The sequence below is a fragment of the Lissotriton helveticus genome, chromosome 6 (genome assembly GCF_964261635.1).
Source record: "Lissotriton helveticus chromosome 6, aLisHel1.1, whole genome shotgun sequence".
In the NCBI taxonomy this organism is placed as follows: Eukaryota; Metazoa; Chordata; class Amphibia; order Caudata; family Salamandridae; genus Lissotriton; species Lissotriton helveticus.
Window position 1 is genome coordinate 1,103,343,316 of NC_136067.1, and position 25,414 is coordinate 1,103,368,729.

General features: G+C 43.9%; 1 protein-coding gene across 1 annotated transcript in view; it reads left to right on the top strand.

Moving 5' to 3' along the window:
• LOC144761652 (two pore calcium channel protein 1-like) overlaps nt 1-25,414 on the top strand; it is a 603,295-nt gene that overhangs the window by 547,606 nt on the left and 30,275 nt on the right. The window contains exons 16-17 of the mRNA XM_078646942.1: nt 13,704-13,794; nt 15,900-16,013. Coding sequence (XP_078503068.1) covers nt 13,704-13,794; nt 15,900-16,013 — 205 coding nt within the window. The remainder of the gene's footprint in view (nt 1-13,703; nt 13,795-15,899; nt 16,014-25,414) is intronic.

Consider the following 25,414-nt stretch of genomic DNA (forward strand, 5'->3'; position numbering starts at 1 on the left):
ACCCAGACGGCGTGTGTCCCAAAGCGGTGTGGCTAATGTGAGTACCCCCTCCCAACCCAGGGCCCTCTGCGCTGCGTGCCAGATCTTAACCGTGTGAGCTGTTGGGCCTGTAAATGTGTGGCGTCGTTTGTTAGTATAGAGCGCCTTCATAAGCTGGTCTGGGGGCAGGATAGTCCTGTCAAGGCGAAAGGCCGGGTCCTGTTGTGGGGAATGGATCCATTGATTTACTACCATCAGCTGCGCCGCCCAGTAATATAATTTAACACTGGGTAGGGCTATTCCCCCATCATACCAGGAGCGGCACAGTTTGGAGTGTGCTATGCGGGCTGGTTTTCCGTTCCAAAGGAGGGTAGAAATTTCTGCGTCTATTGACTTGAAATATGTGAGAGGGACCGGGAAGGGCGTGTTTTGTAAAACATAGAGGAATCTCGGGAGTGATAACATCTTAAATAGTGCCGCCCTTCCCAGCAGGGTTAGTGGTAAGGAGCGCCAGTGGGTGACATCGGATTTCAGCCTCTGTAAAGGTTTCATCAAGTTTTCTTCCACAAAAATCTATTCCTGAGGTGTGATGTATATTCCCAGGTATTTGAAACCTCTAGTGACCGTTTGGAGGGCGCAGTCTTTGGGCAATATGGGTGGCTGACCTACGAGGACATACAGGAGTGATTTTGCCCAATTAATGGTATATCCGGACACATTTCTGTAGATATTGAGTATGTCCATCAGAGCTGCCAGGGATCTGTTCTCTTTTTTGACACAAATTATCAGCTCCTCAGGCTCTCCTTTAATAAGAAAGACATCATCCTCCTACTGAATTTCTATAATAATCTCTCGGAGGAGGAGGTGGTGAGGGTCTTACGTGACCTGTGTGATAAGCTTTTACAGCTTACGCTGGACCTTGGCGTCAGAGCTAACGTTAGCATTATCTGGGGGGGGGGGGGGGGTAATCTCCATCCGTGTCCACGTAACGATAGTAACATCTGTGGCCTAGTGGATGAAGATGATGTCCCTATTCCCCATTACATTCATTCTAACATGGGACAGTGCTTAAACGAACTTTTGTCAGTCTTGGGTCTTATGATAGTGAACAAAGTTGATCCAAATTCGTGTCAGTTTGATCCAACTTATTTGGGACGGGGACACAAAACAACGGTTGACTATGTCCTAATATCAACTGTCTTGGGTAACCGAGTTGCGAGCTTTAACACGATAGTTAACACTCTAAGCGATCACTCTGCCCTCAGCTTAGACCTGGTCGTTTTATATCCTCACCCTTCTGCAAAGGCAATTGCAAGTGTTTTAGGTCAAAACACATTGCATATAAACAACACCAACGGTTACTCCCTAAGATGGGAGAAGGTTGACCCCGGGGACATGACTAAAAAGGTCATAGAAGCAGCATATTTCTCATTTGTTAGAAGCTTAGACCTGACAGCCACGGATGAGGAGGTTCTAAGCAACTTTGCAGTAATCCTACAAAAAATCAAAGAACTACTTACAATTAAGACTCAAAGTAACCGACACACGAAACCAGGATGGTTTAACCATAGTTGTACTGCGGCCTGTAAAAGGCTAAAGGCTGCACTTAATAAACCTATTAGAGATCAACCTGAAATAAGTAGGCTTAGAAAGGAATACAAGATCGAATGCTCAAAGAGGAACGTAGAGCTAAAGCAAGAACTGTGGGAGCAACTCCACAGTAGCTCCATGGAAAAAAATAGCGAGGCGTTTTGGAAGGTGGTCAAATCTCCGTTCCTAGTAAAGGATAGTACCCTTCCAACTATTGAAGAAGCCATAGAGGAATCAGCTTGGGTGGCTCACTTCTCAAAAATATTTCAGATAAATACCACCGCATCAGAAAACTCGGTAGAGCCTAACCCTAGCTCAGGCAGGGTCATTTATCCTATCTTGCTAGATTTCGAGATTCTTGAGGTACTTCAGGCTCTAAACGCCAGTAAAGATGGGAAAGCCCCAGGACCCGACGGGGTTCCCGTAGATATATTTAAGCATAACATGGACCTGTGGGCACCGGTGCTGACCAGGGTGTTTGGGGCTTTAGCAGTGAAGGGCCTGCCGGATTCTTGGTCCAAGTCCATCATGGTGCCAATATTTAAAAAAGGAGACCGGCAGGATGTATCTTGCTACCGACCAATATCCCTGTTGGACTCATTGGGCAAGGTGGTGGGAAGGATAGTACTCGAGCGCTTGCAGCAATGGGCGAATGATGGTGGTGTTTTTCCTATCTTCAATTCGGGTTTCGGGAGGGTCTAGGGACCACCGAACAGGCCTTAAATTTATCAATGATTATGGGGAAATATGTTTGTGCAAAAAAGGATAAGCTGTACATGATATACGTTGATTTGTCTGCAGCTTTAGATTGCGTGTGTCATGCAAAGCTTTGGGCTGTCCTTTCCCAAATGGGGGTCGACGCCTCATTGATAGATTTTTTAAGGGAGCTATATTCGAAGGCCTCTGCTAGGGTGCGATTTGGTGTGAGGGGTGAATTGTCAGCGTCATTTGGAGTGGAGCGTCGTGTGAGGCAGGGGTGTGTCCTGGCCCCTTTTCTGTTCTCGCTGTACACCAATGGATTGGAGGCGGCGATGCTGGTGGGGGGTCAGGACTTACCCCGAGTGAAAGAGCGGCCGATACCCGCTCTGCTCTACGCGGATGATGCCGTCATCCTTGTGCGCACTCCACGTGAACTACAGAGGGCCTTGAATAGATATGTGGATTTTATGGGGAGCTTAGACCTGCACATAAACATAAAAAAGACCTTTGTACTGGTGACAGGATCAGGGAAAAAATGTCCTAAAGACATTATTCTCAAAAATCAAAAACTTGAAACTACGGCACAGTACCCCTACTTGGGAATTTTAATTGATGCAAAAATGAATTGGAAAGCTGCAGTGGAGACAAGAAAACATCTCTTCATGAGAGCCATTGTAGCTCTAATTAATTTTTCCCAGCAGTTGGGCAAAAGGCCCCCAGCAGAACTCCTGAGAATTTATAGTGCAAAATGTCAGGCAATAGCATTGTATGGGGCGGGAGTTTGGGCCCATGTTAATATTAGCTCCCTACAAGTGGCAGAGAACATATTCTTACGTTTTTTGTTAGCGGCACCCAAATGTGTTTCTACCTTTGCATGCCATACCGAACTGGGAATCCACTATCTAGAAGATGTGGCAAAAATCAAGCCACTCTTGTTATGGCGAAGTATTTGGTCATCGGAAAAAAATATTTTAACAAGGCAGATTTTGTTGGACTGCATGTCCTTAGATTATGCTATGAAAATTAGTTGGCTTTCCTATGTTAAAATGTTTATGACCGACATAGGGCTAAGGAAATACTATACCGCTCCAGAAACAATCAGTGAACTCCAGAAGAAGGACTTGAAAGCAAGGGCATTGGCACACCTGGAAGAAATCCGCCTCGTTAAAGAAGCGAATAAAGTCTCTGTGCAACACATATTGGCGGTACAGATTTCTTCGTCAATTCAACCCTACCTGCTACACGATCTTAAAGTTTTTGAACGTCTTCTTTTGACGAGGTTCAGGCTAAACATATTCCATTGTTTAGTTGCCTTTCCCGTAAAAAACTGTTGGGATCAAAAACTTCCCCTTTGCCCTTGTGATGATATGTCAGAGCAGACAACAATTCATACAGTACGGTTCTGTAAATTTTATCATGATCATCGCAAGCTGTGGCTGTTACCACTCTTAAAAATGTGGGGCATCAGACAATGTCGCCCAGCAATGTTGCGTCTGCAGTTCTTAGACTCAGAATATATTTGCTGTCATGTGGCTAATTTCCTGAAATGCATTTTTAAACACAGAACAAACCTGTGATAAGTGGAACTGTTCTTAAAATTATTGATTGTTAGTATCATCTGTATAGAATCCATTACTGGACCTTTTGGAAATCTGTCTACTATGAATTTGTACTGACATATGATTCTTCTGATGTATAAAATTGTGTTTTATGTCTGTCACTTTTATGGTTTTTAAAAAAAAATTACAAACCGAATAAAGAAAGAATAATAATAAAATAAGTATCAAATAACATGTTCAGAATCAGCGAAGAATGAATCACATATCCTGTTTTTTGTCAGGGTGTTATGTTCTTGTGTTCCTGAGACCCTCATTCACATTTAACTCAGGGTGCGGTATATGTTGCTACTCCGCTCTGTCGGTTAGGTGAATAGCATCATCATTGGGTCTTTTATCACTTGAGTATTCAGTTCTCTAAGTGATCTGCGTTCCTCCACCAGGAGAGAGACCGTCTGCTTTTTAGACAATTGTTTGGTCTTTTATTTTAACAAGGAAGGGGCAATATTAAAAGGGGTGAGCGGTGCTGTGGTGGATGTGTTAATGATCCACCGCGCCTGATGCTGACAGGTCCCGAGGGCATTGCCACATAAATAGTAGAGGGGGCCCACGGGGCCCCCGCAGCCCCATGGATCGCCACCTCCCCGGGGCTGTAAAAAAAAGCGTGGGGGGGTCCCAATCCACCCCACGCTGCCCCGGGGACCACCACCTCCCTGTGGCTATTATAATAAACAGCCCTAACATAGCAAACTCTGCTTTGGATTTTGGAAACGAGAGCCTGTTTCCTGCTCTTGCTTCCAAAATCTAAAGCATGATTGCTTTTCCACATGGGAAGCTGCACTTGGGCTTTGGGGCTTCCCCCACGGTCCCCAACGATGAGGCCAGGCCCCGGGGGTTGGGGTACCCGGGGCCAGGAGTAGGCTGGGAGGGGGGCTACGCGGCCCCCCTCCCCAATTAAAAAAAAAGAGGCAGAGCCCCGGGGACCCCATCCCCTTTGGGTGTGTGGCGGTGTGTGAGTGTCTGTATGGGTGTATGAGTACATATGATAGTGACTGTATTGATGAGTGAGTGGATGTATGTGTTGACCTAGGAATCAGTGAGTGGGTATATAGTAACTGGTATTGGTGTGTCTATGGTTTCGAGAATGGTAGTCTGTATTTTAGAGTGTGTCAAAGGTTATATTAGGATGTGAGGAGGTGCATCAGATTATCATGTGGATGATGTCATCAGTGATGTCATTTGAGATGTCATCCGTGATGTCATCAGTGATGTCACTGACCATATCATGAATGATGTAATATGTGACGTCATCAGCAGTGCATTGCGGTGGAGCGAGTTATAGTTAGCTGAACTAACTAGAACACCGGAATTTCTCTGGTTTTGTATGAGTGAAATGTCCAACTAACTATAACGTGCCTGTAGGTAGTTATAGTTAGAACCTAGTTTCCATAGGAAACACGTTTTTTGTTTTGCTTATAACTTTGGCGCAGTTTGACGAATCTTCACAAAATTTTCAAAACTAATTCATTCAGGTAAGCTTTTGTCTTGAAAGTTTTGGGGGAGATTCGTGAAGGGGGATGAGAAAAAGGGGGTTCCCAAAATACGTTTTTCCCCACGTTAATTTCCATAAAAAACTTTAGACACAGCTACAGGCTGAACGGAATTACACCAAATTTGAGATGGCTCTTGGTCCAGAAAGCACGCTTTTCTTTAAATGGTGTAAATCCGTTTATTCGTTTTTGAGATTTCAGGATTTACAGATATCAATATTTGAGAATTGTGAGATCTGATTGGCTGAGGCGTTCCAAGCACGAGCTTGCCTGGGATTGGCTGCCAACACTTTGAACTACGAAGAGTTGGCAGCCATTTTGTGAGTCAGTTGAAATGATTATGAGGGGAAAAGGAAGAAAAAAAAGTAGAAGAGGGAATGGTAGGAACACTGTGACCTTCTAAGGGTGCCCAGGGGGTGTTGCAGGGAGTCGGAACATAAAGAAACATTTTTATATGTTTTCGGCGGAATTCGCGTAGGGGCTGGAAATCACGGCGGGAAAAAAAAGAAAAACGAAGCGCGGTGTGGAGTGCTTCATTTAATTAAGCCCCCAGGTGGGACAGTTTCTGGGAGCAATGTTTAGTTATGATGCGGGGTTTACTTCTGTCACGGGGAGTGCCACTTCCTTGGAATAAATATAATGATATGGGGGAGGGTAGGCGTCTTCCCTCCGCTTTGAGGAGCAGCACATGTTTGGAGGTATACGTAAAATGTAAGTGTGGAGGGGTGAAGCTTCCCCCAGACTGTCCTGGGGGCACTATTTCTTTGGGCATTCATGAATTAAAATGCGGGGTCGGTTGCGGACTGCCTGCCCCCGATAGTACGATGTTAGTAGGCTTTAAATTGGATGTCGGCGCATCGTCTAATTTCCCTTCAGGAGATTTCCATGGTTCTGGGACCTCGTTATCTCTGAGGGCCGGTTCCAATAATGAGCCGTGGTGCCTACGCCATGGACTTTGTAGTTTGCTATGGCAAGGCAGGATCTATGCAGAGTTCCGGCTCTGCCATAGCAAACCTTTGCTTCGCTTGATGGAAGCGAGAGGAGGAAATTTGCTCTAGCTTTTATGAAGCGAAGCAGATTTGCTTTTGGGCAAAGGGAGCTTGCATGAAGCAGCTGGCTTTCTTGAAAAGGAATGCCGGCTGCCGCAGGAGGTGGTGAGGTGTCAGGGAGTGCGGGGAATTGGGCCTGCGGCCTGTGCCGTTTTAACGGAGGCACCTGCACCAACAATCCTCACTTACCCGGAAGCATCCATACCCCAAGTCAGCGCTCTAGACGCAGCTGCTTTCTTTACCCGCCCACTCCCACCCGGCTAAAAGGAAGTGCTCCGTGCAGACGCGCTGCAGAGTGCAGCTGCGCCGAAGGCGCTCCAAAGGCAAGCCCGTCTGCGCCCGTCCTCGCCTGACCGTCACTGGTCCCTCTGCTTGTTTCCCACACTGCTTACCCCTCTCTTATGTTTTTTTGCAAATATTCTCACGGAGTCAAAGTCCACTCCTGGCTATAATACAGTACACAAGCCAAGAGCATCACACACTTAATAGAGCACTCCCCCCACAAAATGCACTAATATTCCTCTGTTGGCTGAGGCTCAAACAAACATTCCCCCGTGCCCAATCCTCCTTGAAACCAGCCCTATTGACCCCCACCAAATGATGCTTCAATGGCCCCTCCCACCCATCTAACCAGGATATATTGCAATGCTCGATTCCCTCCCAAAACATGCCCTTGAAATTTGGAGCTTGTTAGATTCTGAGAAACTAAACCTCTTTTTTGTCACTGAGACGTGGCTCCACGAGTCTTCTCTCCCTGACATCGCTGTAGCTCTTCCCCATGACTACCAGCTGATTAGACTGGGCAGGAATGACAAGAGCAGATGGCCTAGCAATAGCCTTTAGGGCCAACACCAAACTTTGCATAATTGATACCCTTCTCTCTGATTGGGGACCGGGCAACAAAGCACACTTTTCAAGCCACCTGATTGAGACGGTTGCTCCACATGTTCTGGCCGCTGACAATTTTCTCTTACTGGGAAATTGTAATCACCTTGCCGAACTCTCACGCGATTCGCACTCTAACACCCTTATTTTCAGCCTAAACACCTTAGGTCTTAACCAGCTGGTAGTTGGCCCCACCTACGCTGCTGGCCACACTCTAGTCCTCTTATTCACCAACTCGTCTCACATCAAGGTCGAGTCCCCGATCCCGGTCCTCTGGTTTAATCACTATATACTATAATTTCACGTACAGGTAACCCAGATCCGGAATAACTCCCAGAAAGAACCAACGCTAAGTAGGTCATGGAACAAAGTTAACTTGGCTTCTTTTTCCCAACATTTTACCTCCCCTCCCTTATCTGAATTGGACAATCCGAATGAGGCAGCAATCAGTCGGACTGTAGACCGAATTGCTCCCAGAAAGAAAGTCAATTGCCCCCATAAATTATCACCCTGGTTCACTATAGACTTAAAAGCCGACAAACTAGACGCTAGGAAGGCTGAACGCAAGTGGAGACACTCAAAAAGCGCCGTAGATAGACAGCACTAGAAATCCACACACAGGCGCTATCTTGACCATATTGCAACCGACATAAAAAAAACTACTTAGGGGACAGAATAAATCAAGCTTCTAACTCCCACAAAGATTTGTACAAAATACTAAAGTTATTTACCAACCCCTCCTCTTGTCAGCCAACACAGACTTCATCATTTTTCTTTGTGGATAAAATCAACAACATTCATAGCCTTTTCCCCCACACAGTTAGTGAACCAACACAGCACTAAACTGGCTCAGGAGCTAACTGACCGATCGTACTTCCAAAGTTCAATTGGGCACATTCACCTCCAGCAGCCAACTCATAGACAAGGGTGTCCCCCAGGGCTCCATTTTGAGCCCTTCACTCTTCAATCTGTATGTATCACCTTTAGCCAATGTAATTAAATCCCATGGTTTCGACACAGTGTCAAATGCTGACGACACTCAGCTGTTAATCACTTTTGGACCAGACCTAACCAACACCAAATACAGATTCAGGCAGTGCATGTCTGACATACACTGCTGGATGTTAAACAATCATTTTCAACTCAACGCCAGTAAAACAGAAATCATTCTCTTCGGCAGTGCACAAACGTTGTAGTAAAGCGACTGGTGGTCCCCAAATCTAGGCATATGTCCTTCACCTAAGGCGGCAGTCTGCTACCTAGGAGTGCTGATTGACAATCAACTGTCTATATCGGACCATGTCAATCACGTGGCTTGCATCTGGTATGGGCTAATGCGTAGTCACCGTATGATTTTTAAATGGGTCCCATTGTTATCTTGCATTCCACTGGTGCAAGGATTAATCGTCAGCCGTCTGGATTATGGCAATGCCCTTTTGGACTCTATAAATGAAGAGCACCTAACAAAACTTCAGGTCCTTCACAACACGGAAGCCAGATAAGTACTAAATCTTCCACCCTGTTCCCCCTCGGCACCTAGTCTGAAAGCCCTTCACTGGCTCCCAATCAGAAAAATGGATCATTTTCAAGATTAATTGTCTAGTGCACAGAACCCTTAGTGGACACAGCCCCCACTATCTGACCAACAAATTGAAAAGGTACCAGCCCTCCAGAACCCTCCGATCTGCCAATAAACATCTTCTAACTATTCCGAAAATCCGCACCGCTAGGAACGGTGGCAGATCGGTCTCCTGTCTTGCTCCCACTTTGTGGAACACACTCCCTCTTTATCTCCGCACAGAGATTGACCACACAAAGTTCTGTAAATCTCTTAAAATCTGGCTATTTTGAGACCATCTTCTCTTCAGTTTGTTCCCCCTCTTTTTTCTTCCCATCTCATTTTCTGAGTTCGGCTAGCGCTTTGAGACCTCAGGGTGATATATGCGCTTAAGAAACACCAATACTTAACACATAACATAACGAGGAGGGGCCCCCTCTCGACTCAATCAGGTGCTCTCCGGCCAAATCACTGTGCTGAGGAGGCCCCCTGGAGCCTGGGTGCCTCCTGCACTGCAAGGGCAGCAGGAACCTGTGTTACTGAGTTATAGGGTGGCTCTAAAAAGAGCCTTTGTTTTCATTGCAAGTTTGTTGGAGGTACATGTAATTGCGGATGAACTCCATCACTTCTGTACATGCCATCCATATCAAAACGTATGTTGTTGTTGTAAATGAACCCCATTCTATTATCTCTGAGGTATGCAGACATAGCTTTATTTACATTCTCCCTAGCTTTCTCAATCTGAGGACAGAATTGATTTGACCATTTCCACTTCTGTCTTTGGCTTATATTGGAGTATACAAAGACAGTTTGAGGCAAAAGCAACATCAATTGTGCAAAGGTATCCTTCATGAACATTTCCAAACCTACCCCAGTCAATGTGCCTAGGTCATTGCCACCACAGGGCACAATCATGAGGTCAGGGGGTTGGAGATTCAAAGAGGTTTTAACCAAAGACAGCAATTGGTGCCACTTAATCCTCCCTGTGCAAACCATTTAATGTCCACATTTTGTAAATCTAGGTCTTTATCAATACATCTGTGCTCAGCATACCTTTTGCAATAGAAAACATAGCTGTGTCCTATGATCCATACCAGCATTTTGAAGGTATGGCTGGAAGGAATCAAAAGATGTCTGTAGCTCATGTGGTCAGTTGGTAGAATAAGAGATATGTTGAAAGGTGGAGAAGAAGCTTTTGTTTTTGAGAAAACGATAACTGATTAGGTGATGAAGAACATTGTGTAGTGCAAACTAGGGTGAAAAAGTAGGTTTCTGATTGGTTAATAAAAAATGTTTGAAACGTACAGTACATAGGATACAATCAGACGTGCGGAGCGCAACCACACCTGCTACTTGCATTTGGAAGGTACTGTTCTTAACTCAAGATAATGTTGAACTTGTGACCTGCACCTGCTGTTGAATGTCCCAGAAACTGTTAGGATGAAGTATGGTGAACGTATGACCAGGGCTGGACTGGCTACCCGGCAGTTGGGTGTGCTGCCGAGCTGGGGGCTAATTTCTCTGTGGTGTGGGCTTATTTCGTTGATGGGGACCTACGTGCGCTTTGAAATAAAAAAAAAGCAAAAAAAAATTGTTTTGCACACACAGGTCCCCATCAACGAAATCATCCCCCTGCTCGCAGTACACACAACTGCCCGGTAGCCAGTCCAGACCTGCGTATGACCTGCATGTGGCGTTGAATGTTCCAGAAACTGTTGGTATGAAATTTGGTGAACTTCTGACCTGCAGCCTTCCGTTGAATGTTGCAGAAACTGTTGGTATGGAAATTGGCGAAAAGGTGATTGGGTGAGGTGTAGAAATAACTGTGGTATTAAAATATGAAATGCAAAATTAATTACAACTGGTAAGCTATTGAAGTTAATTTTTCAAAATGAGTAGTATGTCTAGAAAAAGTGTGTTCTTTACAATTTGCAGTATTACTATTAGAAATAGGCTTCTGAATTGTTGTAAGGGTTCGGGGCTGTATGGCGATGTGGCAGTGTGGGGGAGTGTCGAATCCACAAAATAAGAAAAACAGTTTGGGGCATTTTAGAAGAGAGTTAGAGAGGGTTAATATGCAAGTATTATTGGATAGATTCTTAGAATTTTGTAAAGATCGGAGATTGGAACTCAACACTTCCAAGACAAAATATATGGTGTTTGCGAAAGTACGGTGTGGCCTTCGGGAGATCAGGATTACACATGAGCCCCTGGAGCAGGTTAAAAACTTTGAATATCTAGGCATAGGTTTGAGTGAGTCACTCAATTGAGAATACCAACTAAGCAAGAGTTGCTTAACCCTATGCCAAAGGTCCAAATCTACACTCAACCCTTATCCCCAGCACTGAAAATCTACGGTGCAAAAGCCCAAAGCGGAGCCCTGTACGGAGTTGAGATTTGGGGCTACACCTCCGTTAATCAGTTAAAAACTTGCGAAAACACTTTTGTTAGATCTCTCACTTCGGAACCGATTACAACTCCTCTCATTCCCCTTTTCTGTGATCTTGGGTTGAAGAGAATTGGGGACTTGGCTGCTCTGAAACCCATAACCTATTGGCTGCGCCTATGGATAAGCCCCCAACTCATTGATTATCGAAATTCTTTACGGGAGGTTATGATGATTAATGGTGCAAAAAGCTTACCATGGTTTAAACATATCGCAGACTGGTGCAAAACATTAAGTATGAGGGACCTGTGGGAAAATCCGGACAGGGCCACAAGGGATGACTTATTGAGATTAAAAGCCAGATATTGGGAGGTGGTGGGCAATAACTCTACCAATAATCTGACCAGCGGCCAGTTAACATCCAAATTCCTAGCTGTAAAGTCATGCACACAATTTGAACCCTTTCTGGACCGAATCTCTCCCCCTCTTGCAAAAAGTTCATACTTGAAATTCAGATACGGCAATCTGCTCCTAAAATTTCCTGGCAAGGAGGCGGTTAGTCTAGTATTGGATTGATGTCCTGCCTGCATTACAGTTAGAGAAACTGAAGAACACGTTTTGTTTTTCTGTCCTAGATTCCAGCAGATACGCAGGAGGTGGATAAGACCAACCTGCTTCAATTTAGGAGCTAGGCAGCATCAGATAGCGTACAGAATTTTAACAGATATATCTGAACCAGTAGTTTTTTCTGTCAGTCCCTTTTTATTTGCTTTCTGGAAAATACGACAGAAGCTTTTATCATAGATTGTACTTTATTATGAGTTGTCTTGTAGAATATGCACCTTATGTACCCACATCTGTCTCTTAATGTATTTTGAAGTATATTTGACTGTCTATTTCTATCGCCCCTTTCAATAACCTATTCGAAACTGTACTTGTTTTTATATTTTTTAACTTGTGATTCGACAATGTTTTTATTCTTTGTATACTTTGATGGTTTTGTACAAACATACCGAATAAAGTTATTTGACTGGAGTAACCAATAGGATTGTGTTTTGCAATTTGAAATAATGAAGGAAAGATTTTTATTTGTTATGTACATGTATCTGTGCAGAAAGAGAGGGGAATGTTGCCATTACTGGTTGTATTCTTGATGAGAGTCTAGAATTATACATTTATTGTCTGAGAAAGAAAATATTGCATGCGTTTGTGAAATTCAAAATCTGCATTACCAACTACAGAGGTGAGTTAGAAATTAATAAGGTGTGTTATATATTGTGTAGTAGTGGTTAAGTGTTTGAGACGATATTTTTAAGATTGAAAATATTTTTTTGCTAAATAACAACGTATTACTGAAGTGTGGTGTTTCACAACAGTTATCATAGTTCAGGATAACGCAAATGTCCTGACACTGATGTACTGAATTTCTGTTTGACTGTTCAATGAATGGCTTTGGGGATTTTTATGTGTCTTGTAACATATCACATTTCTTTTTGTTTGAAACATGTGAAGATAACTTACGTACCTATCCACCTGTCACACTTGTAAGTATTTACATTTGTATTGTGAAGGAAAGGTGCTGTTATGCATGTTGATCTCACAATACCATAATAATTTGGCTGGCCTCAATGGATTAAAAAAGCCAGTAAAATTCTGTTCATCAATCTATTCATTTTACAACACTTTCTAAAATCGTCCCAGCCTAGAGGATACAAGTCTGTTTTTTAGAGTTTTATATAGCATGAACTAGACCCGAGAAATCGAGTATCAGAGCACTTTACATGAGCACCAGTTTCATTACCGATGGACACATTAATTTTTGTTAGGCACAGGGAGTTTAAGTGATTTGCCCAGAATCACAGTATGTTGAGCGTCGTTGCCGAGACTCGAACACTGTTCCCCAGCTTGGAAGTCGACCGATCTAGCTTTAAGGCTACATCCCCTCCCTAAGTCTGGAAAGAGTTAATTTGCTTCAGTAATATTTTCATGCACACAAACTCACATTCCCATTGCTCTATGTAAGCAGACCTGGAGATGGCTAAGCTAATAAAGTCTTAAGAGGTGATCTTTCTGACAAGGAGATTACTCATTACTTTGTCAATGTGTTCCTTTTAATGAAGGTTGGTGATGATAGGAAGTGAAAAGAGATTTTTACTAGTGACCATGCGTGGTTTTGTTTCTGTGTTACTATGGAAATAGTTCTTGTGCTACAAATTGTAAATCTATGTTTAATAATTGTATGTGATGATACTGTGAAAAATATTGTTTCCTATGTTTATAAACTTGTAATGTTTCTTTTCTTGTCTTTGTATGAAAAACAATTATATGGGTGCCACATTGTGTAAAGTTATAAAAAAAGAACGCAATTCTTACTTGTCATTATGAAATTATTTGTAATAGATGCATACCTATGTTTTATTGTCTACTGTCTACTTTTCCTTAACATCCTACTTATTGCCAGTGGATTTGCGTTAGTAACCCACCCTGCTGCAAAGCTGTATTTCATTGCCTTTCATGTTGTGGTGGTCATCATAATTATAAAGTAAGTTTAGTGTTCCACAAACATTGAGTTGTTTTAAAAAATCACATATTGGTCATAAATGGATACCTATGGAAGATAATCTATTATTTTACATGTGGAAATGCACATGTAGACCCAGGATACCATGTTTAGCCAAGAACAGCTGAACATTTATTTGGGGAAAATAGTAAAGATATCTTTCTTATTGCACATCTATTTAGTAAACCTTTTTGCATTAGTCACCTCATACCTTTTATATATTTGGGACAATTCAATGTGTCTGCCTTCTTAAATAGCCATTTGTGCTATACAGGGTGGGCAGTGTAGGTGATGGTATGCCATAATGTTTTGAATTATGTAGTTGTCTTTTCTCGCTTTACTCTGTTATTGAAAATGTTAGAACATTATCCCACTTAAAAAAACATTTATTTTAAGAGTGTAGCTTTATTAGTTTTTCCACACATAAAACGTCTCAGGGCTCAATACCCATTGACTCCCAATAATGAACACTAAGTGCATGCAACGCTTCTGGGTGTGTTGTAATGTAGGGATGAAACTATAACGGCTCTTCGGTCCTTCTTTTTTCCTCGAATATGAGGAGGCAAGGTTCAGGGACACATTTAGGGACGTTACAGGGGTGTGCAGGTTGGGACCAATGAATAACACAAGAGTGTACTAATGAAGAAAATTAGCATACCACTGCTAGAGAGTATTTTGTGTACTTTCCTTACCAGCTGCTGTTTCCTCCCTTTATGTGGTTCCAATAAATTACTCCACATTCAAATCATTATCTGGGAGGGATTCCACAGGGATGGAAGGGGAAACCTAAAACACTTGCATCTGGGTACTACGTCGCATCTTCTATTCCCAAGCTCAGCTTCAGCATATTCGTACAACACCTTCAGCACATTCCATCATCATGCAGTGGGAGGTCACTGGCAACCCATTTAACTACTCATGAGCTTGTTCTTTCCCATTTCCAAATACGGTTTATTCAAACATGAAGACGTAATAGAACAATACAACCTTCAAGGACTCCTGTTGATAAAAGCTTTCTCAACAACCTCCAAACCCAAATTGTTGTTGTTCTGTTAGAAAACAAATTGAGTGATAAAGCTAAGGTACCCTTCAATGCTGGATACTTGCAAAAGACTGAGCAAAACTGTAGCTTCCTCTAGATTCAGTGGGAGTAAATTTAATTCCTTCCTGATGGTAAAAGCTGGAACAACTTGCGAAATAGGCAGGACCCACCTCCACATATTGCCCTAAATGAGGTGTAAAGGGACCTGTTAATTTTGTTCATTATCATAAAATTTACTGAGGTGTGACAATATGCTTCAGAGGGGCTTTCTTTACCAGCTGTTGGCCAATGATAACTATGTCTAAGATGACTGAGTATTCATCATAGGTGAACATCGGGATGTGATTTCTAGTTGTGAGGAGAAGGAATGTTCCCAAATTTCGAATGGTGTCCTGGATTTGATTGTGAATCTAACATTCATTGATTGCTAGAACTATAAAGAAGAAACTGACTGGGAATATCTGCCCTCTGTCTCTTACTGTCATATGACACAAGTGATTGCCTTTTCATTACAAAACCTAGATGCTGCACGTTGCCAAAGAACCAAGCAAATATTTATACTTTTCATGAATTTTCATTTTATGGTGCACCAACTCTTCAAACGTCTCCATTGGTGCGCTTAGGAGACTATGGGCCTTATCTAGGGTTTGACGGACCGGGTACTCAAGGGTAATCGATCAAAAACATGGCAGTTGTCCCAGCCACCTTATTACAGTACACCATAATATAGTCAATGACACTCTAATTAAAGCGAATGGGAGATCTGCCACGTATTGACAGAGAATACTGTCTACCAAACTCTAAATAAGTCTCCTTGTCTAAAAGGGGGTGAGATATGATACTTGAGGTGTATTGATGTACACCGACAATACCCCAAACTCAACAACTTCTAGCATAAGCAGATACATTGTACTTACTGTGCACGTTTTGGAATCTGGTATTGCAAGGGCCATCGCAATGCAAAGGTGATGATAAGCAATGCTTGTAATGCTTGCAGAAGACTGTCTAATATTTTCATTAACCTCTGTTTTTGCTTTTTGTCCAGCATCTTTGTAGCCTTTATTTTGGAAGCTTTCTTTGTGGAGTATTCAGTTGAAAAAAGTGAAGTTGAAACTGTAATTGAGAAGAAGATTCAAGAACTTGGAGTGGGAATCCAAGAGTAAGTAATGAAAGTCTTGCTAACATTCCACAACTTTAAGGTGCACTCGCTGTTTGCCTTCAAAGGATTTAGCTTTCTTTACTGTCTATCCAGCAAGAAACTGATATCTTGCTTGTTTGGCATTGAGGTGTATTGTAGCAACACTTAGATGGTTCCCGTTTTGACCGGGTTACCAGGGAGCCCAAGAAACGTAGTGAAGAAATCTTCGAGCTCTGTTCTCTTTAGCCATGAACAACAGGTTATCACATTCTCCTTAGTGATAGTAGTGTTATGGAAGTCCTGACACAGAGAAGACACATCATTATTACTTTGGGCTGAAAAGTCTTAAATCCTCACTCTATCAGTGGCTCGCAAGCAGCCTTCTTGAAGGGGGAATTCTAACTAATAATCAAATTAAACTGCACATCAGCTCCAAAAGCCTAGAGTATGAAGGATACAGATACAGCACCAGTTAAACCTACGCAGGATTAGGAACTGTTTTTTAAAAATCTTTTTTATATGCGACTAAAAATAAGTCTTTTAAGTTCTAAAATAATAAATCTAGCTTCAAACACTTGAGAGAGTTTTGTTGCACTTAGTTCATTCCACATAGGGTAGGACGTCTTAAAAGATTGGGTTCAAGCAACATGCTTTAGTGATCACTGTTCCTGAACTTGCTTCCATCTCTCTCTCATTGTGTCTGTCCCTCCCACTCGCTTATTCTCTCTCACTGAAGACTCATGAAGTTTTGGTTTTGGCTAACCCTATATACAATGGATAAAATTACAATCCACATTCCCAGTACTAGAATCTAAATCTGAAGCAATCTCAGCACAATTGCTAAAACTGAGAGAACTAAACAGAGCTGACTGTTATATTGTGCTTTGCTCTGGTTTTGGAGACTTTCACATGCTTATTTCTGAAAACTAACTAGGCGGCATAGGGATTATGACAATAAATTGAGGCATTACAATACTTAGGAGAAATTATAAAGAAAAAAAGTTGACCAGGCTGTATGTGTTCAGGCTGCTAACTCAGTTGGATCCTCAAGATCAATTAAGATTTATAGAGCGCGCTAATCACCCTGAGGGGTAACCAGGCGCTAGCATGCGGTGGAGATACTCGAACAACCAGATCTTGAGTCTTCTTCTGAAACCAGCGAGGGAGGTAGATGTTAAGAGGAGGATAGGGAGGTTATTCCAGGCTTTGGCTGCAAGGTGGGAGAAGGAATGTCCACCGGTTTGGGTACGAAGGATGCAGGCGTGTGTGGCAAAAGACAAAGTGTCAGAACGTAGGTGTCTGGTGGGTTGGTGGAAGGTCTGAGGGTTGTTCAGGTATTTAGGTCCCATGTTATGGAGGGCTTTGTAGGCATGTGTGAGCAGCTTGAAGTGGCATCTTTTCTTGACGGGGAGCTAGTATAGGCTACAAAGGTGGGGGGTGTTTTGGGCTCGGAAGAATTGGGGAACTTGATTTACTTCCGGCTGATACTGAATATATCTCAAATTTGTAGGGCGACTGCTCTGGAAATGATTAATCTCTTGAGGCATATGGAACTGACATTGCGTGGTCACGCCTCTTGCGACACTGCTGTAGGAACAAGGATTGCTTGGAGTTGCTCCGGCTATATTGAAACCTCTCTAAGAGCTAAGATTATTCAGAACGCTATTCAATCTCAGCTCTTACATTCCTGTAATGAGAGGCCAACAGATACTGCCTGTTAGAGTAGTTTGGATGACCCAGAAATTATGGGTAGCTTCGGCCGTTTTGAGGAGGGGTTGTTTAATGATTTTTCTTCAAATGCCACTGTGGATTAATTCTTAGCTGACTGAGTTATTAAAACAGGTAGGCCCTACCTTAGAGGGGAGACATCACATGGAATTCTTACTTTTGGGTGCCCTTATTATGCTAACTCATTGTTTTACAAACTGTCTGCTAAACCCTGGGAATTGACAGAAAACACTTTCTTCAACTTTCAGGGATTGCTGCAACTGTGAGGAAAATGTGGGTCGCATGATGGTAAAAAAAACAGTACATCTCTGCTAGGAGATGAGAGATGTACGTCAGACCAGTCTGATGGCCTTGGCTTGGGACTGGGGCCACCATATACCGCCTTTAGGTCTTTGGTTGCTCTTTTTGGTGTAGGATAAGTCCATATCACTGGTATATAATGTGCATGTTTCTTTTCTTAGTGCTGTAGGATTATTTTTGCAAGGTTGGATCGCCATTTTCTAGCTTTCTTTCTTCCTTTGCTTTTGTAAATGAAAAAAATGAATTGTAATTAAACTCTTGTTATTGCTTCAGGGCCAGTAATATGTTAGTTCAAACAACTTACATGGAATTCAGGTAGGCTGTGGTGCCGATTGACTTGCCTAATTGACTTCTCATGACATCAATGAGGCATGATCTCCCCTTTCCATGCACCTGCCTGCTAGTGCTTGGACTGTAGGCCTAATATGTGAAGTAGGAGCTTAAGGCTATGCTTATTAAAGTATGGCAGAGCATGGGTGTTAATGACTGTGAGTGTGACTGACTGTCACAAAAAGGTCAGCTATGCCACTTTTGGAAGAGGAGGGGTAGCTATGTCACTTTGACGGATAGCGTATTTTTAGCTTATAGGGTGTGTTAATTCCACGGTAGAAAATTGTTATATTTTCATTGATGGGATGGAGAATACTCTAATTGTCAAAGGTCAACAATATGCAAAATCCAGGGATTTGCATAGGGGAACAGCACCACAAAGTTGATTCCGCAAATGCATTCACAGACTGTCGTGTGAGATATTGTAAAAGACAGATTGATATCCTTTGGTATCACAAATTGTAAAACATACAAGACCGTCCCTGAATCACTCCTATCATTTGTGTAGAGTTTAGTTGCTGGATATGTTTTTTTCTCTGTTCCGAGAAGAACAAGTCTACTTTTCTTTTCCGCAGCATAGCCTTGGTCAAGTTGGTTTATCACTTTGAGAGTAGCCCATTATTGTGGGCTCAGTGAGTCCCTGACCCTAGATGAGAGGGGCATTGGCCCTTGTTTGATTCTCTTGAAGGGGTTGGGAACTTTATATGCAAAACAACATTTAAACATGTTGCTTCATAGTAATAGCGGGGATTTACACTTAATCAGCCGCAGCCGTTGCAGGTAAAAGCGGTGGGGCCGCTGGGAGGGGGGATTTCAAGAGACGACCACAAGGCGAAATTAAATAAATAATTAATTTTCCCTTGTGGTCGTCTCTCGAAATCCCCCCAAGCCGGCCCACTGCTTTTACCTGCAGCTGCCACAGCTGCACTTAATTTAAAATAAAATAACATATATGGTGAACTGCCACCTAGGATTAATTTGCTAGGAGTTCCCTTATTCACCCACCCAAAACATCACATTAAGGGGAAGGCAGGTTGTTATTTCAATTTATCACCCCTTCATTGTAGTGGCAGGTGTACAATGGCACATTTTAAGGATTATCACATGAAGCCTAAAACTGTAACTTATATGGGACCACAACAACAATGGAAAAATGCCACAGATCCTGGACGCCGCGACCCTAGTCAAGGACAGCGCCCCACAAAAGCCCAAGCAGTGCAAGAAAGGAACCAAGCCCTTATACATGCCGAAAAGCATGGTGCTGCCGCTTCCCCCCTCTGCTCAGATTTAGAAACGGAGCCCTCCCTGGAGCAGGAATACTCCCTATTGGACTCACAGCAACGGTTGATACTGAACGACGGCCCCACTGTATACTCCGCAAACTTCATATGAACTAGGGTAAACCATGACATTGAGACTCACCGGAAATGTGCGACTCGCACTAATGGAGCACTGTCCTCAAATAGGAAGTAACCGCTGGATTTAGGATCTCATTGACCCCTGATCGGCCTTCTAACGAATAATCTACTATGGTGGTCATGGAGAAGATGGTGAGAACGAGCAAGAATCCACACGCCCCACACACAATAAGTGACTGTTATAGACTTATCTTGAGTTCTGTGATTTTATATTCTCTTTTTTCCTTAGTTTATTAAGTTTGAATACAAGTGCTTATGGCCTCTTTCCCTTTGGCAATTAGGCCTGGGGCGGCGGGAGTATGGTTTCTGATGTGCCACAGAATGCCAGTCCATAATTTACTCCTGCATGCTACGCTGGGTTGCAGAATTGTCCTTCATATGTTATTGAAATTGTGACACATGTGGGGAATGCATATCTACTGTTACTCTTTTTCATACCTATAGATGCAAGGGAATAATTATTTACTGTTGACCTGGAATGTGCGCTGCCTAGCCGGTTGTGTCAAGTGGCACAAAGTGTACCAATATTTATGTAGATATAAAATTGCCATAGCCTTACTTCAAGAGACTAACTTAACACAGAAAACCCTGCAGTCGCTTAGTAAACAATGGATTGGCACGGCAATTGGCACGACTTACTCTGGCTACACCAGAGGAGCCCTGATATAGGTGGCACCCGGCACTCCACTTCAGATAATGCATAGGTGCGTTGACCCCCAGGGCCGCTTTGCGATATTGGAAGGTTCCCTAAATGGTTGCCCTCTATCCCTGGTCTCCCTGTACACGCCTAACTCAGGGCAATCCACATTTCTTCAGACATAACTCCAGCACTTCTCAGGAACCCTTCGGTCCCTACTTACAGGAGGGGGCGGCTATAATGGCGTACTCAACCTAGTCCTGGATCGTTCCCACCCACCTCTACCTGGAGCTCAGGCTATTAGGCTTGCACACAATATGGCCACCTGGGCCACACAGATGCAGTTGTTTTATGGCTGGTGCACAAAACATCTCATAGACCGTATATATATTCACACTACTCCACTCTCCATGACCTGTACACAGCATAAACGCCATTTACTGCACAGAGATGGCATTGTCACATGTAGCCCATGCTTATTATCTAGCTTGCTCGATATCTGATCACAGCCCCCTGGAGATTCAATTGACCTGGGGTGCGCCCAAACCCATCATACCAACTTGGTGCCTCCCTTTGGAGGCACTCGGAGATTCTGCCCTGAGTGCCACCATATCGCAATCCATGACCTCATACTTCCAAACTAATGAGGGAACGGCCACACATGCCGGCATAGAATGGGACGCCCTAAAGGTTTCCTGCGCGGGCAGGTCATACAGGCAGTAAACGGTGCCCGTATGACACTAACTAGAGAACTACAAGTGTTGGAAACTGAAATACCAATCCAAAAATTCTTTATTTCGGGAATTTGAGACCATAAAAGAGTCATTAAAAACATTTAAAACACATCAATCATGGAATAAAAACAAGGCAAGGTACATTACACAACTAGTTCAATTCCCTGTAGGATCTAGGCATGAGGAGGCAATTAACTCTATTACATTACAGATCCTAACACGTTTAACATAAGATCAAGCTTTTAATATTTTTCCCCTTATCTGCCACATAGCCATTAGAAACTTGGCAACTGCAAAAACGATATAGTGCAGGGTACTTGTGTTCAGAACTCTGTATGAATGTAAATAGTTTCTAATGCCCAAATTCCTACTCAGTGGCACTAGCCAATATTTCCTCGGTCTAGAGTAGGCAGGGCAAAAAAACAACACGTGTTCTTCGTCCTCCTCATTCTTACTGCACCCAGGACAGATTTTATCATCCACCGCTGTCCATTTGCAAGTGAAAGTTTTAAGGGGCAGGGTGCCTAGCCCCCATTGAATGAAGAGTTTCCTTGCCAGAATAGGAGATATAATATCCATAAAACCTTCAAAATAAAAAGAATTTTTGGTGTCCAAGAGTTGTTCAGTTAGAGTGCCGACTTTGAATGCACACACCAGGGAAACTAGACTTTTCTCCTTGAATATTTCCGCTAGCCTCTTGCGTGGCACCCCTTGGCAACCTCTTTCAGGAACCTCCCACGACTCTGGAAGTCCCAAGCGATAGAATTCCCGTTTGATGTATGCCAGCCACGGAATTCTGTCACGCTGGTTAAGGTGCAGGACATGCTTGAGATCTTCCCTATAGTGGGCAAGTTCACCAGTGGACCACAGCCTGTGCCCAAACCTCAGTGGTTTTAGTGCCAGATCATCCCCTATTGACGGGAGCCCCAGATCTAATCTCAAAGGTAGCAGGGGTTTACCTTGGGGAAGAACCAAGAGGCGTCTGAGGAAATTATACACTACCTTAACAAGTTCTGACCCAGCTTTGTGACCCCACAACTCACCACCATAGGATACGGCTGATTTGGCTTGGGTTTTTATACATCCCCAAGGCTGGACTAATGGGTCTAAAGGTTGATGTGTTCGCAACCTTCAGGATTGCCCCCAACATTTGGGCCAACTTTAAATGGGATCTCGCTATCTGCGGACCCCATGATAGGTTTTCGTGTAAAGTTACCCCCAAATACTGGAACGTTCTGACCCTTTCCAGCCTTGTGGAACCCAGTATAGGATTGGGCCTAGTTGTAATGGGGGGGGGTTAAATACCATGAATTTGCTTTTCTCAGTGTTGATCTCCAGGCCATGCGCTCTGCAGAAATCCCCAAACCCATCTAGTATCCGTGGGATCCCCATCGGGGATTTGGAAAGCAGGAGGGTATCAGCGGCAAACATAATAGCCGGGACCCTCCTGCCTGCCAACAAGGGTGCGTCGTTGTCCCTGACATTGTCAAGATGGGATAGGACGAGGCGGAACATCTGGTCCATGGTGGACGTGTTTTTCCTGAAGCCCGCCTGGAGGGAACTAAGGATCGCATTGTCCTCCATCCAGTCAAGAAGATGGTCCAGGAGAAGGCGGGAAAAGAGTTTTTAGGGTACATCTATGAGGCTGATCGGCCTGTAGTTGGCTGGGATTCAGAAAAGGGGGTGGTGATGAACAGAGTGTCTGAATTAAGCAGACCACTCTTACCCAGTCCAAAGATCAGGGCTTGATCCATCACCGTTATTTAGCTCACTGCCCCATCCCAGCTCAGAACCTGGCTATATGCAAATTAGTCTGTCCCTGGCCCAGTGCATCATGGGAACAGGGCAGACCAAACTACCAAGCCAATTCTTCACCAGAAAGGATACAAGCTACCGGGGACCGGTTTCTGGCATTTCAGCCTCGTCGGCCCGGCTTGCTTGAATCCTGATGGAGCAGTGAGCAAGGGACTCATGTCTGAGTATACCCTGCCACACCTATAGTGGCCAAAAACGATTCAGAATCCCAGTATAAGAATTGGCTTGGTAGTTTGGTTTGCCCTGTTCCCATCATGCACTGGGACAGGAACAGACTAATTTGCATGTAGCCAGGTTCTGAGCTGGGATGGTGCAGTGAGCTAAAAAACGGTGATGGATCAAGCCCTGATCTTTGGACTGGGTAAGAGTGGTCTGCTTAATTCAGACACTCTGTTCAACACCACCCCCTTTTCTGAATCATTTTGTCCACCATAAGCGTGGAAGGGTATACTCAGATGTGAGTCCCTTGCTCATTGCACCATCAGGATTCAAGCAAGCCGGGCCGACGAGGCTGAAAAGCCAGAAACCGGTCCCCGGTAGCTTGTTTCCTTCCCAGTATAAGAATTGGCTTGGTAGTTTGGTTTGCCCTGTTCCCATCATGCACTGGGACAGGAACAGACTAATTTGCATGTAGCCAGGTTCTGAGCTGGGATGGTGCAGTGAGCTAAAAAACGGTGATGGATCAAGCCCTGATCTTTGGACTGGGTAAGAGTTGTCTGCTTAATTCAGACACTCTGTTCATCACCACCCCCTTTTCTGAATCATTTTGTCCACCATAAGCGTGGAAGGGTATACTCAGATGTGAGTCCCTTGCTCATTGCACCATCAGGATTCAAGCAAGCCGGGCCGACTAGGCTGAAATGCCAGAAACCGGTCCCCGGTAGCTTGTTTCCTTCCCAGTATAAGAATTGGCTTGGTAGTTTGGTTTGCCCTGTTCCCATCATGCACTGGGACAGGAACAGACTAATTTGCATGTAGCCAGGTTCTGAGCTGGGATGGTGCAGTGAGCTAAAAAACGGTGATGGATCAAGCCCTGATCTTTGGACTGGGTAAGAGTGGTCTGCTTAATTCAGACACTCTGTTCATCACCACCCCCTTTTCTGAATCATTTTGTCCACCATAAGCGTGGAAGGGTATACTCAGATGTGAGTCCCTTGCTCATTGCACCATCAGGATTCAAGCAAGCCGGGCCGACGAGGCTGAAATGCCAGAAACCGGTCCCCGGTAGCTTGTTTCCTTCCCAGTATAAGAATTGGCTTGGTAGTTTGGTTTGCCCTGTTCCCATCATGCACTGGGACAGGAACAGACTAATTTGCATGTAGCCAGGTTCTGAGCTGGGATGGTGCAGTGAGCTAAAAAACGGTGATGGATCAAGCCCTGATCTTTGGACTGGGTAAGAGTGGTCTGCTTAATTCAGACACTCTGTTCATCACCACCCCCTTTTCTGAATCATTTTGTCCACCATAAGCATGGAAGGGTATACTCAGATGTGAGTCCCTTGCTCATTGCACCATCAGGATTCAAGCAAGCCGGGCCGACGAGGCTGAAATGCCAGAAACCGGTCCCCGGTAGCTTGTTTCCTTCCCAGTATAAGAATTGGCTTGGTAGTTTGGTTTGCCCTGTTCCCATCATGCACTGGGACAGGAACAGACTAATTTGCATGTAGCCAGGTTCTGAGCTGGGATGGTGCAGTGAGCTAAAAAATGGTGATGGATCAAGCCCTGATCTTTGGACTGGGTAAGAGTGGTCTGCTTAATTCAGACACTCTGTTCATCACCACCCCCTTTTCTGAATCATGGAGTTGGCTGGGAGCAGAGAAGAGCCCTTTTTGAAAACTGGTACTATCTCTGCCCCCAGCCAAGTACAGGGGATCTCCATCCCTCCCAAAATAGAATTAAATATGATTTGAAAGTACGGGCCCCAAATCTCTGGATGGTATCTGAACAAATCTCCAGGGAGTCTGTCAAGTCCTGGGGCCTTCCCCAGCGCCAGTCTCTCAATGGCATTTACTACCTCGCCCAATGAGAATTCTAGTATGTCACCGGAATCAGATATAATATCAAAGGCCACCTCGTTGGCAGATTCAGAGATGTCTTGGTACAATTTGCTAAAATGGGATTCCCATACGGAGGCAGCAATATTTGGCTCGCCTGTACCAGTATTGACCAGAGACCAAAATGTTCTAGATTCCCTGGTTTCCAGTGCCAGAAATAGGTCCTGCCATCTATCCCAATCCCATTCTGACTTTGCCTGGGTGATGGCTTCCCTGTATCTGCGTCTCAGCTGAACTACCTTGTCCTTATTGGTGCCGTACTTTATCATAGAAATCAGCTCGGTTTTTATCTTTTTGCAAGTAGAGTTATACCAAGCTGAGGTTCGAGACCTCTTCTTCCTGGTCACCGCCACAGGGTAAAAAACCTCTCCTAAAATTCCCACTAAGTCTGAATGGATTCGGGCTAA